Source organism: Salmo trutta, chromosome 8 (assembly GCF_901001165.1).
Source record: "Salmo trutta chromosome 8, fSalTru1.1, whole genome shotgun sequence".
In the NCBI taxonomy this organism is placed as follows: domain Eukaryota; kingdom Metazoa; phylum Chordata; class Actinopteri; order Salmoniformes; family Salmonidae; genus Salmo; species Salmo trutta.
In genome coordinates this window covers 23,066,813-23,082,293 of record NC_042964.1, presented here as the reverse complement: position 1 = coordinate 23,082,293, position 15,481 = coordinate 23,066,813, and the positions used below count along the sequence as shown (strand labels likewise).

Below are 15,481 nucleotides of genomic sequence, written 5' to 3'. Positions count from 1 at the left end.
GCAAGACTTCTCTCTACAGTTACTCACCAGTCCAGCCGCCCTGACGTACCAGGTATGTTCAGGCCCTCAAAACACCCCTCTAGAAAGCTGCCGCCCTACAGCAACCCCTCAGCATCTTTCTTTCAATGCTCTGTGACTGTGTGTGTGTCTCAAATGGCACCCTATTCTCTAATTATTGCTCTACATTTTACCAGAGGCAAAGGGCCCAGGTCAAAAGTAGTGCACGATATAGGGAATAGGTTGCCATTTGGGAGGCAGACTAAGATTGTGCAAAAATGGACTGCTGTAATGAATGTAATGTTGCAAGTAAAGATGTCCTATACTCACCACAGCTGAGAAAGAAATAAGCAAAACAAATTAAATGGGTTATAGCTGGTCTAACCCCTTCATCCCTTCATTCATTCGTTCTTTCATTTGTTTGTTCATCCATCCATGCATCCATCCACCCACCCACTCACCCAATCCTTTAACAAATGTTTGCAAAACAGAGATGCTGGCCGCAAGGTGTTGCTTGACACGAGAGCAGAACTTGTATCATTGGCTTTACTGTAAACCAAAGCCACATGATAGTGGCCATCTTGGTTTAGCAGCCATCTTGCTGCCAAATTCAGGGTTGCTGTGGGAGGCTGGTTTGGCTGAGGTGGAGTAGAGGCTTGGGCCGAACCATGATCTTGCTCGAAAGGGTGTAAATATTGCCCAGCTGACCGTTTCCCTGAGTTGGTGTTATCTGAGCTGAACATATTAACAAAACATTTTTTATGGATGGATATTGGCTGTTTTTAAATTATACATATTCTGCAATGAAAGAGTACAATGTTTTTTCTACTGATGAAATGTTTCACATATTGCCATAGATTGGTGGCGTCTAGCGGATAAGAAGAGAACAAAATGTGTGTGTCTCTGTGTGTGTGTATGTGCGTGCATGCGTGTGTGTGCAAGTGTGTGTGTTTGCGAGTGTGTGTTAATGAGTTTGCGTATGTAGGCAATAACCACACAGTATGAGTTTACGTTCCCATAGCCTGAGCCCTTTTCCTTTCCGCTGCCCACTGCACCTGTCGTGACCACGTCTTTTCCCATCGACACACTCACAGTATGTCCCATACCACTGCCCCCCCTTTTCATTACTCTGCCCTCTCATTGGCCAGGCTAGCTGTCCGTCAATGGGTCCAGTTTCACACAGATTTAGAAAGTGCAAGGCAGCGCTCTAAAGCTGTTGCTTTTAAGGCCTTGAAAGTAGGAAGAAATACCATGGATGGGGGGTGGGAGTGGGGGGTGGGAGTGGGGGTCCTTACACAGAGTATGTGGGAAATATATTTTTCATTCAGGCAAGCGGAGTGCAGTGTGGTCATATGTGTCTCGGGCTGGACTGGAGTGCTGAGCACCTCATTCTTAAGTGAGGGACGGCACAGCTTTAAACACAGACTACAGGTATAAGTTTAGCCAATAGGAACCACTTTCAAGCTGAACAGGCGGGTTGGGGGGGGGGTTGTGTTGGCTCACACACATATCTACTCAGTTCTAAATCAACCCCATGTCCCTATAGGCACTTGTGTAGATCTGAAATGATATGATAGGCATAAGCAATATGGCGAAGATTCCACTTAGCCTATCAGAGGGCAAGGTTGAGCTACTAAGATATTGCTAATAACTATCAGATCTATTCAGGATCGTTCAGTGCGCAAACAGGGCTAGTGATCTATTTGAAATGGAGCAATAAACAGACGTTAGGAGGTGGGCCCTGATACTGCTCCAACTCTTACGATCTCTTTCTTTCTTTCTCTCTCTCTCTTCTCTGCAGCTTGCAGCCCAGGTTCTGGATGACCTCGACGATGAAGACATTGGATTCGGCCTTGTGGATGAGAAGAAGGACCTCTCTGTTGCCAAGAAGCTGGGTAAGACCGCACTCACCTCTTGACCCCTTTTCATCATCATTAAAACGCCAGCTCTTCGGTCTGACTTCGCATGGAATCCTGATCTTTCCTGCCCTCTTCTGCCTGAGGAGTGGTATCACTCCTGTTGGAATAGACTGAAGTAAAGACAGGCATGGCATTTACAGTAATTTGGGACCCAAAATACTGGCAATGTTTTAACGTATATTTGCAGCTTAAACTTTAATATGGAACATATTATATGGGCCTTGAGTTTTTCCTGACAAGGAATGTTCTTGGCCCTAGTTGAGGGCCATAGCTATAGTCATGAAAAATGATGTTCATGACACGTGGTTAGGAAATACTCAGGGCCCTAGAGACCAGACACATACAGTAAACACCTCAGTATCACCCACAGGACATTATTCAGCCACCAGAGAGCTGTAGTGGTCTAAAAACATCCCTAGCAGAGATCTAAGGCTCTAACGTTACATTTCTAAATAACTTGCTGCTTCTCTACACAACCTATGTCTCTTTGTCATTTAAATCTTATCCTTTTCTCATACTGTCACGGCCCTGGGCGAATAAAAGTCGAAGAGGGTCAGTCACCGGTATGCAATAAAACAATAAAAGCATTCTACTTCAAGAGGGAGGCATTCACATGATGGTTATACTGTGTAAAAATACATTGTTTTACAAGCGAGGTCAAAGTCTCCTTTTTGACATACTTACAGTATGAGTCATGCAACTGTAAATGGTAAAGCCTACTGGGGAAGAACTTGGTTCAGGCAATAAACAACATTGTCTGGATTAAATTAATTCAATCACAGATAACGTCCTTAACCACATTGCAGGTTTACTCTGAATTTTTGCACTCAATTTTATTAAGGCCAAGTGTGGTTTGAAGCCCATATTCAAAATCCAATGAAAAAAATCCTCTGCAAGAAGAATGGCTTGCAGTTAGCAACTAACTTGCCCGATCGCTTCACTAGCCCCTATTTCTGACCTCCTAGCTAGAAATCCTTACCTGTCCCCTCTAAACTTCAGTTCCTAACCTGTCCGCTAAACCCTAGCCCCTAAGTAGAGTTTCCTAACCTGTCCACTAACACCTAGCCCCTACCCAGAGTTTCTAACCTGCCCCATTCCTCCCCGAGCCCCCATCCCTTTCTTAGTCCCTAGCCCCTAAAGAAAGTCTCTAACCTGTCCTTCTCTTATACCCCAGGTCTGGATGAGGTGGAGAGCATCTATATCTTTGTCGATAATGAGATAATTGAGTACGATGGTGAGCTGGCCGCTGACACCCTGGTGGAGTTTCTCTATGATGTGAGTAACTATAATAACATTATATAGTTATTTGGTTGTCGTCACTTTACTTTATTTTGGTTGCAGTCATTTGGTTGTAACTTTACTAAAGTGCTCTTACTCTGTGTAAGCCCAAAATTGTAATTACAATGCTGAATATGAGGTATTATTACAATCTATTTACTAATGTAATTGCATAATAATATCAATACTTAGAAATAGTGTTTGAAAAATAGTTTAATTTGTCAAAGAAGGCAAAAAATGATTGCCTAATACTATATACATTGTCAGTGTCAAATCTCTTCTAATCTGCTCCTCACATAAATCTTCTCTCTCCACCTCTTCTCTCCCTCTTCCTTTACCTCTCTTCTCTCTCTCTCCCCATGTCTCTTCCACTCTGCAGGTGATTGAGGACCCAGTGGAGATCATTGATAATGAGCGTGAGCTCAAGGGCTTCCACAACATTGATGAGGACATCAAGCTGGTCGGCTACTTCAAGAGTGAGAAATCCCCCCGTAAGTACAGCCAATCAACTCTGCAGGAAACACCCGAGAAATCATGACTAAAGTTGCTTGGATATGGAAAGCTAGCCTTGTACCAGAACTGTTTGTGCTGTCATGCTAACTCCTGTGGTCATTGTCACACAATTGTCACAAACAGATCTGGGATCAGTCTAATGGGATACTAGTCACAACACCTACTGTATATTTGTGAACCATATACAGGTACTTGATGCTGTATTCTGACAATTTCCTCTTATTAAGTCTGTCAAGGGGAATCTCATATTAGGTTAATGTTATTTTTCTCTTTTACAGACTTCATTGAGTATGACGATGCTGCCGAGGAGTTCCACCCCTTCATCAAATTCTTTGCCACCTTTGATGCCAAGGTATGGATCCACAGAGGGCTGAATTAGATTCAGCTATATTCTAAACTCCATTCTGGAAAATTGTCATTGTTCCCATTGCAAACTGACCCTTCTTATGCTGTATCATTTTTTGTTTTTTCAAATTGAAGACATAAGTTACCAAAATGCCTTCACGTTTTAAGTTAAGTCAACGCAAAAAATTAAGTGGAGTTACATTACAATTTAAGTTACATTACAAGAAACAACTTTTGTCAGTGAGGTAACTCAAACACAAATTATTTACAGCCTAACTGATGGTCTTTGTCCCCATCCAGATTGCCAAGAAGCTAAAGATGAAACTGAACGAGGTTGACTTCTATGAGCCCTTCATGGAGGAGCCAGTGACCATCCCAGGACAGCCCTACTCTGAGGCTGAGCTTGTAGACTACATCGAGGAGCATGACAGGTGAGTTTGGCCATACAGTACAGCTGACCTACAATGCAAAGCCGGAAGTCCTATGGTAGGTTATGAGGTGATTTACTTCACACATGTAGACAAAATGCGGTTCAAACCACATTACGTGTTTTTCCTGCCCGCTGTGCTCTTGCTTCTGCCTTTGCTTGCTTGCTCTTTAGGGTCTAGGCCGGGTTACTGTAAAAGTACTTTGTGAAAACTGATGTAAAAAGGGCTTTATAAATAAATGTGATTGATTAACTGATGTTATTCTCATTCCAGGCCCACTCTGAGGAAGCTTGAGCCCCACAGCATGTACGAGACCTGGGTAAGATTTCTTCACTCACTATTGAACTGGAACTATACAGTAAGCCTACTTTTCATGGAGATGTACAGTAGGCCGGAGTCTCATCCCTTTCTTTCTTTCTTTCTTTCTTTCTTTCTTTCTTTCTTTCTTTCTTTCTTTCTTTCTTTCTTTCTTTCTTTCTTTCTTTCTTTCTTTCTTTCTTTCTTTCTTTCAGGAGGATGACATAGATGGAGAGCACATTGTTGCCTTTGCTGAGGAGGATGACCCTGGTAATGTACATTGCAGTAGTTGAAAGTAAAGCTGAAAAAAAAACGGAAATGGGAACTTCTGTTTTTCAGGCGCCATTCTACGGCTGCTACATGTTAGTTTAGGTCATAAAAGGATTGCTCGAAAATTGTTTGAAAGGTTGAAAAAAAACAGCAGTACCTGACCTTTGACCTTTTCCCAGATGGTTATGAGTTCCTGGAGATCCTAAAGGAGGTGGCCCGTGAGAACACTGACAACGCTGACCTCAGCATCATCTGGATTGACCCCGACGATTTCCCCCTGGTAAGACCTGAATAAATCGGATGCATATGTGCCTGAGCAATGGAGTAAACAGAGTAGCTGCAGACCCACTTTAAATATAGGGGTGCAAAAGTATGTTTTTGCACACCTACTTTTTTTAGCAGAAAATGATCATGATCCATTGGGTAATTTGACATTTTTCATAATAAGTCATGTTTTGAGCTAGTCTAAATTAAAAACCTCTTACATCTAGGCTTTCCGCTAGCGGAACCCCTAGCCATCAGCCAATGGGATCGCATGGCGCAAAATACAAAAACCTCAAAAATCCAATAATTTCAATTTTTCAAACATACGACTATTTTACACCATTTGAAAGATAAACCTCTCCTGAATCCAACCACGTTGTCCGATTTCAAAAAGGCTTTACAGCGAAAGCAAAACATTAGATTATGTTAGGAGAGTACATAGACCAAAATAACCACACAGCCATTTTCCAAGAAAGCATATATGTCAATAAAATCCAAAACACAGCTAAATGAAGCACTAACCTTTGATGAAGTTTCCCTGTGGCTCAGTTGGTAGAGCATGGTGTGTGCAACACCAGGGTTGTGGGTTTGATTCCCACAGGGGGCCAGTACAAAAAAATGAAATGTCTGCATTCACTATTGTAAGTCGCTCTGGATAAGAGCGTCTGCTAAATGACTAAAACTGTAAAATGTAAATGATCTTCATCAGATGACACTCCTAGGACATTATGTTATACAATACATGTATGTTTTCTTCAATCAAGTTCATATTTATATCCAAAAACAGCTTTTACATTGGCGCGTGATGTTCAGAAAATGTATTCCCACCAAAAACTTCAGATGAATCTACAAAAATACTAATCTTAAACGTTGACAAAATACATAACAATTATTTTAAGAAGTATAGATACAGAACTCCTTTATGCAATCGCTGTGTCAGATTTTAAAATAGCTTTTCGGCGAAAGCACATTTTTCAATATTCTGAGTACATAGCTCGCCATTATTGGATCATCAAGAACTTCAAGGAGAGCGGTTCAATTGTTGTGAAGAAGGCTTCAGGGCGCCCAAGAAAGTCCAGCAAGCGCCAGGATCGTCTCCTAAAGTTGATTCAGCTGCGGGTTCGGGGCACCACCAGTACAGAGCTTGCTCAGGAATGGCAGCAGGCAGGTGTGAGTGCATCTGCACGCAGAGTGAAGCGAAGACTTTTGGAGGATGGCCTGGTGTCAAGAATGGCAGCAAAGAAGCCACTTCTCTCCAGGAAAAACATCAGGGACAGACTGATATTCTGCAAAAGGGATTGGACTGCTGAGGACTGGGGTAAAGTCATTTTCTCTGATGAATACCCTTTCCGATTGTTTGGGGCATCTGGAAAAAATCTTGTACGGAGAAGACAAGGTGAGCGCTAGCATCAGTCCTGTGTCATGCCAACAGTAAAGCATCCTGAGACCATTCATGTGTGGGGTTGCTTCTCAGCCAAGGGAGTGGGCTCACTCACAATTTTGCCTAAGAACACAGCCATGAATAAAGAATGGTACCAACACATCCTCCGAGAGCATCTTCTCCCAACCATTCAGGAACAGTTTGGTGATGAACAATGCCTTTTCCAGCACAATGGAGCACCTTGCCATAAGGCAAAAGTGATAACTAAGTGCCTCGGGGAACAAAACATTGATATTTTGGGTCCATGGCCAGGAAACTCTCCAGACCTTAATCCCATTGAGAACTTGTGGTCAATCCTCAAGAGGCGGGTGGACAATCAAAAACCCACAAATTCTGACAAACTCCAAGCATTGATTATGCAAGAATGGGCTGCCATCAGTCAGGATGTGGCCCAGAAGTTAATTGACAGCATGCCAGTGCAGATTGAAGAGATCTTGAAAAAGAAGGGTCAACACTGCAAATGTTGACTCTTTGCATCAACTTCATGTAATTGTCAATAAAAGCCTTTGACACTTATGAAATGCTTGTAATTACACTTCAGTATTCCATAGTAACATCTGACAAAGATATCTAAAGACACTGAAGCAGCAAACTTTGTGGATATTAATATTTGTGTCATTCTCAAAACTTTTGGCCACGACCGTACACAATAACGGAATATGAGTAGCTCTCAAAAAATGTATTGGGTATGAAATAACTCTTATGAAAGAAAATATTGGAGACCCCTGCTCTAGCCCAAACCGTTCAAAATATGTATTTTTCTATCGTGGATTCTGGGCAAATAAATTAATAATACGTTTGCAATATTATTTTTATGTGAACATAATCTATGTTTTTGTCCAATGCCCTACCAGATAACTGTACAAAATAAAGTGCAAAGTTCTAATTCAAATCCTTATTGGATAAAACAATATTATTCCATCCATTTTGATTTCCTTTGCACATTGTCATGCGTTATCCTGGCCACATTCTTAATAGTTTGGCCTGTCAATCAATCACTGTGGGTGGGATTGCCAAGGGAGGAACTGGATATTGAGAGTCACAGGATTGGTAGGGTTTCAAACCTGTCAATAAATTATTGGGGGTAGACTTTTTAGGGAAGGGGGTAGATTAGAATATAATTTATTGTGTCAAAACCTACAAAACATAGCAGAATAATTATTTTCAAAATTCTGCATTTCCTTAGCTTTTTTCTCTTTATTTCCTTCTCTCCTTTAGCTTGTGCCCTACTGGGAGAAGACATTCGGCATTGACCTTGGTTCTCCTCAGATCGGTGTCGTGGATGTAGAAGATGTAAGTCTGATCTTCTCATCCTTCCTGGGCTCTCTGCTGTCTTTAGTACAGTAATCTCATTATGCTGTTTCATCAGGCTCTACTGTACCTTTTCCTCCTTGCTCCCTGGGGATTGTTGCTGGTCTATTTTCAGCCTCTCGTTAGCTTCAATGCCTATCTGCCTTTAGCCTATTTAGTGTCCATCTTGTGTGTGTTCTCACTGTGTATTCCCACTCAGGCTGATAGTGTGTGGATGGAGATGGATGATGATGAGGACATGCCCACTGCTGATGAGCTTGAGGACTGGATCGAGGACGTGCTGTCTGGAAAGATCGACCCAGATGATGATGATGACGATGACGACGATGACGATGATGACGATGACGACGATGACGACGACGACGATGACGATGACGATGATGATGACGAAGATGAGGACGACGAAGATGATGACGACGATGATGACGACGATGATGATGACGATGATGATGACGATGATGATGACGACGAATAAATGATCGCTTGCCATCTTTGGGTTTACTCGGCTTTAACCAACAGTGGCCAAAAGCCGTCACCAATATTCAGTTTCCTAACATCTCGTCGTAAACACATGCTGTGTCCCTTCCTGTTTGCTTTCTGTATCTCTTTCTCAAAGCCCTGGTCAGATAGTCCAGTAACACGCCCAAAGGGCAACACCTAAATATATTTCACTGGGTGAGAAAAGACAGGAAAGCAGGGGGAAGTTTTTGTCTGTGAAAAAAAGAATGAGTTGCGGTTGAAATGTAAGTTCAGTGTTCTTTGTTCAGTATGAAATGTTTGTCTCTCTCGGGGTTATCACTGTCTGTGTGTATGTGATGACTAAGCTGAGGAAAACTAGAATGTTTGACCTGGTTTTGTTTATCTCGTTTAGCACTAGTCAGGGATGCCCCCTTTCCCCTCCCTCCTTTATCCCATTTTTCTGTATTCTGGAACAACTACTTGTTTTCTACTGGTAAAGAGAAGCAACAACCAACTTATTGTACAATTTTTTAAAGAAAAGGAAACTTAACCTCTCTGAAACGTCTTAAGTATAACACAGTTTGAAAAAGTGATAAAGATCTTGGAATTCACAAAAAATACAAAATAATTTGAATGTTTCTGGTCCGATATTGGGAAAAAAATAAAATATTTAAAATCCATTCTTGTTGTTTGTCATAATTTCTTAATGAATGTGAATGTGTGTGTGTGTGTGACACACAATCAAACAAATACATTTCATAACAATTTCTAAACTACATCAGTGTGAACCTATAAAAAACGAATTAATATTGATGATGGTGAAGCTTTACAAATCCAAAACAACCTAATTCAAACATTTGAGAATGTCAGAGAGACAAGACTACAGTGGGGGAAAAAAGTATTTGATCCCCTGCTGATTTTGTACGTTTGCCCACTGACAAAGAAAGGATCAGTCTATAATTTTAATGGTAGGTTTATTTGAACAGTGAGAGACAGGATAACAACAAAAATATCCAGAAGAACGCATGTCAAAAATGTTATAAATTGATTTGCATTTTAATGAGGGAAATAAGTATTTGACCCTCTCTCAATCAGAAAGATTTCTGGCTCCCAGGTGTCTTTTATACAGGTAATGAGCTGAGATTAGGAACACACTCTTAAAGGGACTGCTCCTAACCGCAGCTTGTTACCTGTAAAAAAAAAACACCTGTCCACAGAAGCAATCAATCAGATTCCAAACTCTCCACCATGGACAAGACCAAAGAGCTCTCCAAGGATGTCAGGGACAAGATTGTAGACCTACACAAGGCTGGAATGGGCTACAAGACCATCGCCAAGCAGCTTGGTGAGAAGGTGACAACATTTGGTGCGATTATTTGCAAATGGAAGAAACACAAAAGAACTGTCAATATCCCTTGGCCTGGGGCTCCATGCAAGATCTCACCTCGTGGAGTTGCAATGATCATGAGAACGGTGAGGAATCAGCCCAGAACTACACGGGAGGATCTTGTCAATGATCTCAAGGCAGCTGGGACCATAGTCACCAAGAAAACAATTGGTAACACACTACGCCGTGAAGGACTAAAATCCAGCAGCGCTCGCAAGGTCCCCCTGCTCAAGAATACATATACAGGTCCGTCCGAAGTCTGCCAATAAACATCTGAATGACTCAGAGGACAACTGGTGAAAGTGTTGTGGTCAGATGAGACCAAAATGGAGCTCTTTGACATCAACTCAACTCGCCGTGTTTGGAGGAGTAGGAATGCTGCCTCTGACCCCAAGAACATCATCTCCACCGTCAAACATGGAGGTGGAAACATTATGCTTTGGGGTGTTTTTCTGCTAAGGGGACAGCACAACTTCACTGCAACAAAGGGACAATGGACGGGGCCATATACCGTCAAATCTTGGGTGAGAACATCCTTCCCTCAGCCAGGGCATTGAAAATGGGTTGTGGGGGGTATTCCAGCATGACAAGGACCCAAAACACACGGCCAAGGCAACAAAGGAGTGGCTCAAGAAGAAGCACATTAAGGTCCTGGAGTGGCCTAGCCAGTCTCCAGACCTTAATCCCATAGAAAATCTGTGGAGGGAGCTGAAGGTTCGAGTTGCCAAACGTCAGCCTCGAAACCTTAATGACTTGGAGAAGATCTGCAAAGAGGAGTGGGACAAAATCCCTCCTGAGATGTGTGCAAACCTGGTGGCCAACTACAAGAAACGTCTGACATCTGTGATTGCCAACAAGGGTTTTGCCACCAAGTACTAAGTCATGTTTTGCAGAGGGGTCAAATACTTATTTCCCTCATTAAAATGCAAATCATTTTATAACATTTTTGACATGCGTTTTTCTGGATATTTTTGTTGTTATTCTGTCTCTCACTGTTCAAATAAACCTACCATTAAAATTATAGACTGCAAACGTACAAAATCAGCAGGGGATCAAATACTTTTTTCCCCCACTGTATGTTAGTTTCATGTTTCTGGCCAAAAATAAAATGTGGTGAGGCAGCTTTCCTATAAAGTACTCTACTGAGTAAGACGATAAAATACATTCTGTTGTCTTGATAAAACCTGAACCTTCCCAGGTTCGCTACATGGTTCTTGTTGGAAGGTTCAACTGACTGATTACACATTAACCAGAGGAGCTACAGTATTGTAAGTTGACTCTTTTAAAATCTCAGATGGCCATTCACAAAAAAATGCATTAGTATTTTGGTAAATGGGTACTTGGTATGAATCCTTTTTGACAGTAAAAGGGGTATACTGTATATACAGCAAAACCAGACGAACATGTACATAAAGTAGGTGTCTGAAAAATGATCACCATAAGATCTGGAAATCTCTCTTTCTTGCTCTTTCTCTCTCACACATACTCTCTTTCTCTCTCTCTCTCTCTCTCTCTCTCTCTCTCTCTCTCTCTCTCAATTCAATTCAATTTAAGGGCTTTATTGGCATGGGAAACATATGTTAAGTAAAGTAGATAATAAACAAAAGTGAAATAAAAAATAAAAACTAACAGTAAACATTATACTCAGAAAAGTTCCAAAAGAATAAAGACATTTCAAATGTCATACTATGTGCAAATAATTAAAGTACAAAAGGGAAAATAAATAAACATAAATATGGGTTGTGTTTACAATGGTGTTTATTCTTCACTGGTTGCCATTTTCTTGTGGCTACAGGTCAGAAATCTTACTACTGTGATGGCACACTGTGGTATTTCACCCAATAGATATGGGAGTTTATCAAAATTGGGTTTGTTTTCAAATTCGTTGTGGGTCTGTGTAATCTGAGGGAAATATATGTCTCTAATATGGTCATACATTTGGCGGGAGGCTAGGAAGTGCAGCTAAGTTTCCACCTCATTTTGTGGGCCATGTGCACATAGCCTGTACCCCAGACCTCACAACCATAAAGGGCAATGGGTTCTTTAACTTATAGTATTTTTAGCCAAATCCTAATTGGTATGTCGAATTTTATGTTTCTTTTGATGGCATAGAAGACCCTTCTTGCCTTGTCTCAGATCATTCACAGCTTTGTGGAAGTTACCTGCAGCGCTGATGTTTAGGCCGAGGTATGTACAGTTTTTTGTGTGCTCTAGGGCAACGGTGTCTAGAGGGAATTTGTATTTTTGGTCTTGGCAACAGGACCTTTTTTGGAACACCGTTATTTTTGTCTTACTGAGATTTACTGACAGGGCCCAGGTCTGACATAATCTGTGCATAAGATCTAGGTGCTGCTGTATGCTCTCTTCGGTTGGGGACAGAAGCACCAGATCATCAGAAAACAGTAGACATTTGACTTCAGATTCTAGTAGAGTGAGGCCGGGTGCTGCAGACTGTTCTAGTGCCCTTGCCAATTCGTTGATATATATGTTGAAGAGGGTGGGGCTTAAGCTGCATCCCTGTCTCACCCCATGGTCCTGTGGAATGAAATGTGTGTGTTTTTTGCCAATTTTAAACACACACTTGTTGTTTGTGTACAGTGGTTCTTCCTTTAAAAATGTTGAGCTTATGCCGCGACCATTAGTGGTAGATGGTGGCATTCTGTAATTGCACCACACAATCACAAGGGGGAGTTAGAACGTTGATCTATCGGTAGTCTAAACTGTGGCAGAAATTGACTATCTATTTGTAAATTAATTGAGCTGCTTTCAATCTGAGAGACTCTCTTCTCTGGCACTAGAGTCCTGCATCAGGCAACAACAAAATAACTGTTGGTGATCCTGGAGTTAAGAGAGAACTTGGGTAAATACAATGGGGGAATTACACTTGACATGTGGAGTGACAATTTTCGAAAAATAGGCACTGTGGGCTTTTGTTTCTCTCCCTCTAAAAACATAAATAAATAATTCTAAATAACAAACTGGCTTTATTTACCACAGTGTGAAAGACTGATTGCCCCTCTATATGAAGTGAGTTTCTGAAACACGGAGTCCTTCTTTGCTGATGTGAAGAAGAAACGGAATGAAAGAGTCCAGTGAGAATTTGTCAGCATAAAGCTGAGTGACACACTCATTCATAGCGTTAGATCAAAATAAATAAGTACCAACACTCTTTCTGATAGTCTTTAATAAAGAAATGTTTTGACTGTTTGACCAAGTTAATCTGCTCATGTTGTGTATGTTCAATTATTTGTGACATTGTGGTTACAATGAAGAATGTGAACAAAATGTATCCTATTCATAATAAATAATCAGATGCATGTTGCAAGCTTAATTTTGCCTTATTGTTTTTGGAACTCGTTTATTTTATCTCTAGCGCCCGCATCACTCTCCGTCTCATGGCCTCAAACTGCACCATTATGTTTCTCTCCGTCACCCACACGCACTTTAAACATTTGGATAATAAAGCATTTAAAGGCTGTCATTGGTTGATTTTAATACTTCTCACAGACAAAATTCTAACTCCACCCTTACATTTTTTACTTTTTAACATTCCCAGAAGGCATGGATTATTATAACCTACTGCAGACCTAAAACCTAAGGGTTTAACCGTCTGAATTAATGATTATATTGAAGACAGCCGATATGTTATACAATGATTATTACTATTATTAACCCTGCATTATAATTATATAAAAGCCCCTTAGATATTCTCTGTAAACTTTTACATCTATAACTCAATATCACAGACCAGATTTGCCCTAACGAAAAATGCCACGTTGATATATATTTAGAATCCTCCAATCCTCTAAATGTAATTAGCACTACACAAAATGCTCTGTAACGTCAAAGTTTTTTTTCTTTTACAATTGAAAAAAATGTAATAAAAATAAAAAATCTTGATTACATCAGCATTCAACTCTCTGAGTCAATACAAGCATACCCATGACATGATGCTGCCATCACCATGCTTGAAAACACGAAGAGTGGTACTCAGTGATGTGTTGTGTTGGATTTTCCCCAATCATAACGCTTTGTACTCATGACCTAAAGTTAATATATTTACAATATTTTCCGCAGTTTTACTTTAGTGCCTTATTGCAAACAGGATGCATGTTTTTTAATATTTTTATTCTGTACAGGCTTCCATCTTTTCATTCTGTAATTTAGGTTAGTATTGTGGTGTAGCTATAATGTTGTTGATCCATCCTCAGTTTTCTCCTATCACAGCCAGTAAACTCTGAAACTGTTTTCAAGTCACCATTGGCCTCATGATGAAATCCCTGAGCAGTTTCCTTCCTCTCTGGCAACTGAGTTAGGAAGGACGCCTGTTCGGAAGGATGCCTATCTTTGTATTGATACACCATCCAAAATGTAATTAACAACTTCACCATGCTCAAAGGGATATTCAATGTCAGCTTTTTTAAATATTTTACCCATCTACCAACAGGTGTCCTTTCTTGCGAGGCATTGGAAAACCACGCTGGTCTTTATGGTTTAATCTGCATTTAAATTCACTGCTTGACTGAGGGAACTTACAGATAATTGTGTGTGTGTGTGGTACAGAGATGAGGTAGTCATTCAAAGATCATGTTAAATACTCTTATTGCACACAGAGTGAGTCCATGCAACATATTATAAAATACGAGTCTATTGAGTTACCCATGTGTCAATCTAAGGGATGGATAAAAATGTACAGAATGGTTACCTTGATCTGTTTCACCTGTTTCTTGTGTTTGTCTCCACCCCCTCCAGGTGTCACTTATTTTCCCCAGTGTATTTATCCCTGTGTTTCCTGTCTCTCTGTGCCAGTTCATATTGTATGTTTTCAAGTCAACCAGCGTGTTTTCCCGTGCTGCTGCTTTCTATTTCTCTTTTGCTTGTTCCTCCCAGTTTTGACCGTTGCCTGTTTTCTGGACTCCCTTCCCGCCTGCCTGACTATTCTGCCTGCCCTAACCTCGAGCCTGCCTGCCACTCTGTACCTCCTGGACTCTGAGCTGGTTTTGACCTTTTGCCTGTCCACGACCATTCTCTTGCCTACCCCTTTTGGATTGTTAATAAATATCAAAGACTCTAACCATCTGCCTCCTGTGTCTGCATCTGGGTCTTGCCTTGTGCCTTGATAGAACGAACTGGCCATGACAGACCCAGCAGACTTGGATCAGCTTCGCCACGCAGTCTCCCTGCAGGGAGCCACCATTGGGAGGCATGAGGAGCTACTACAGGACCTTCTGGAAGGGCTCCGTTCCCTGACGGAACGCCACGAGCAAGGGTTTAAGTTTATTATGGAGCAAATCAGGGATTTAGCTCATAGTCAGCCTGCCACCTCTGAGAAACCCCAACCACCCATTAACGTTTTCTCTAGTAGTGGTGGGTTTGTACAGCCTACCACGGCCCCCCGAGAACCCCGCTTGCCACCTCCGGAGCGATATTCTGGAGATCCTGGTACCTGCCGGGGTTTTCTTTCTCAGTGCTCCCTTATTTTTGAGCTATAGCCATCTTCGTTTCCTTCGGACTGATCTAAGATAGTAAATATTATTACGCTAATGTCGGGGAGGGCGCTCTCCTGGGATAC

At 41.3% G+C, this 15,481-nt stretch overlaps 1 protein-coding gene across 2 annotated transcripts in view; it reads left to right on the top strand.

Annotated features, from left to right (window-relative positions):
• The window catches only part of casq1b (calsequestrin 1b), a 35,601-nt gene extending 26,399 nt beyond the window's left edge, over positions 1-9,202 (top strand). Inside the window, exons 2-12 of one of the 2 annotated variants that reach the window (XM_029760511.1) lie at positions 20-52; positions 1,799-1,892; positions 3,091-3,191; positions 3,574-3,685; positions 3,986-4,059; positions 4,353-4,483; positions 4,754-4,799; positions 4,993-5,047; positions 5,227-5,327; positions 7,971-8,045; positions 8,263-9,202. In XM_029760511.1, coding sequence (XP_029616371.1) covers positions 20-52; positions 1,799-1,892; positions 3,091-3,191; positions 3,574-3,685; positions 3,986-4,059; positions 4,353-4,483; positions 4,754-4,799; positions 4,993-5,047; positions 5,227-5,327; positions 7,971-8,045; positions 8,263-8,538 — 1,098 coding nt within the window. In that variant the 3' untranslated portion in view covers positions 8,539-9,202. The remainder of the gene's footprint in view (positions 1-19; positions 53-1,798; positions 1,893-3,090; positions 3,192-3,573; positions 3,686-3,985; positions 4,060-4,352; positions 4,484-4,753; positions 4,800-4,992; positions 5,048-5,226; positions 5,328-7,970; positions 8,046-8,262) is intronic. The other variant, XM_029760512.1, reaches the window with a different exon arrangement.
• The last annotated feature ends 6,279 nt before the right edge of the window (positions 9,203-15,481 follow it).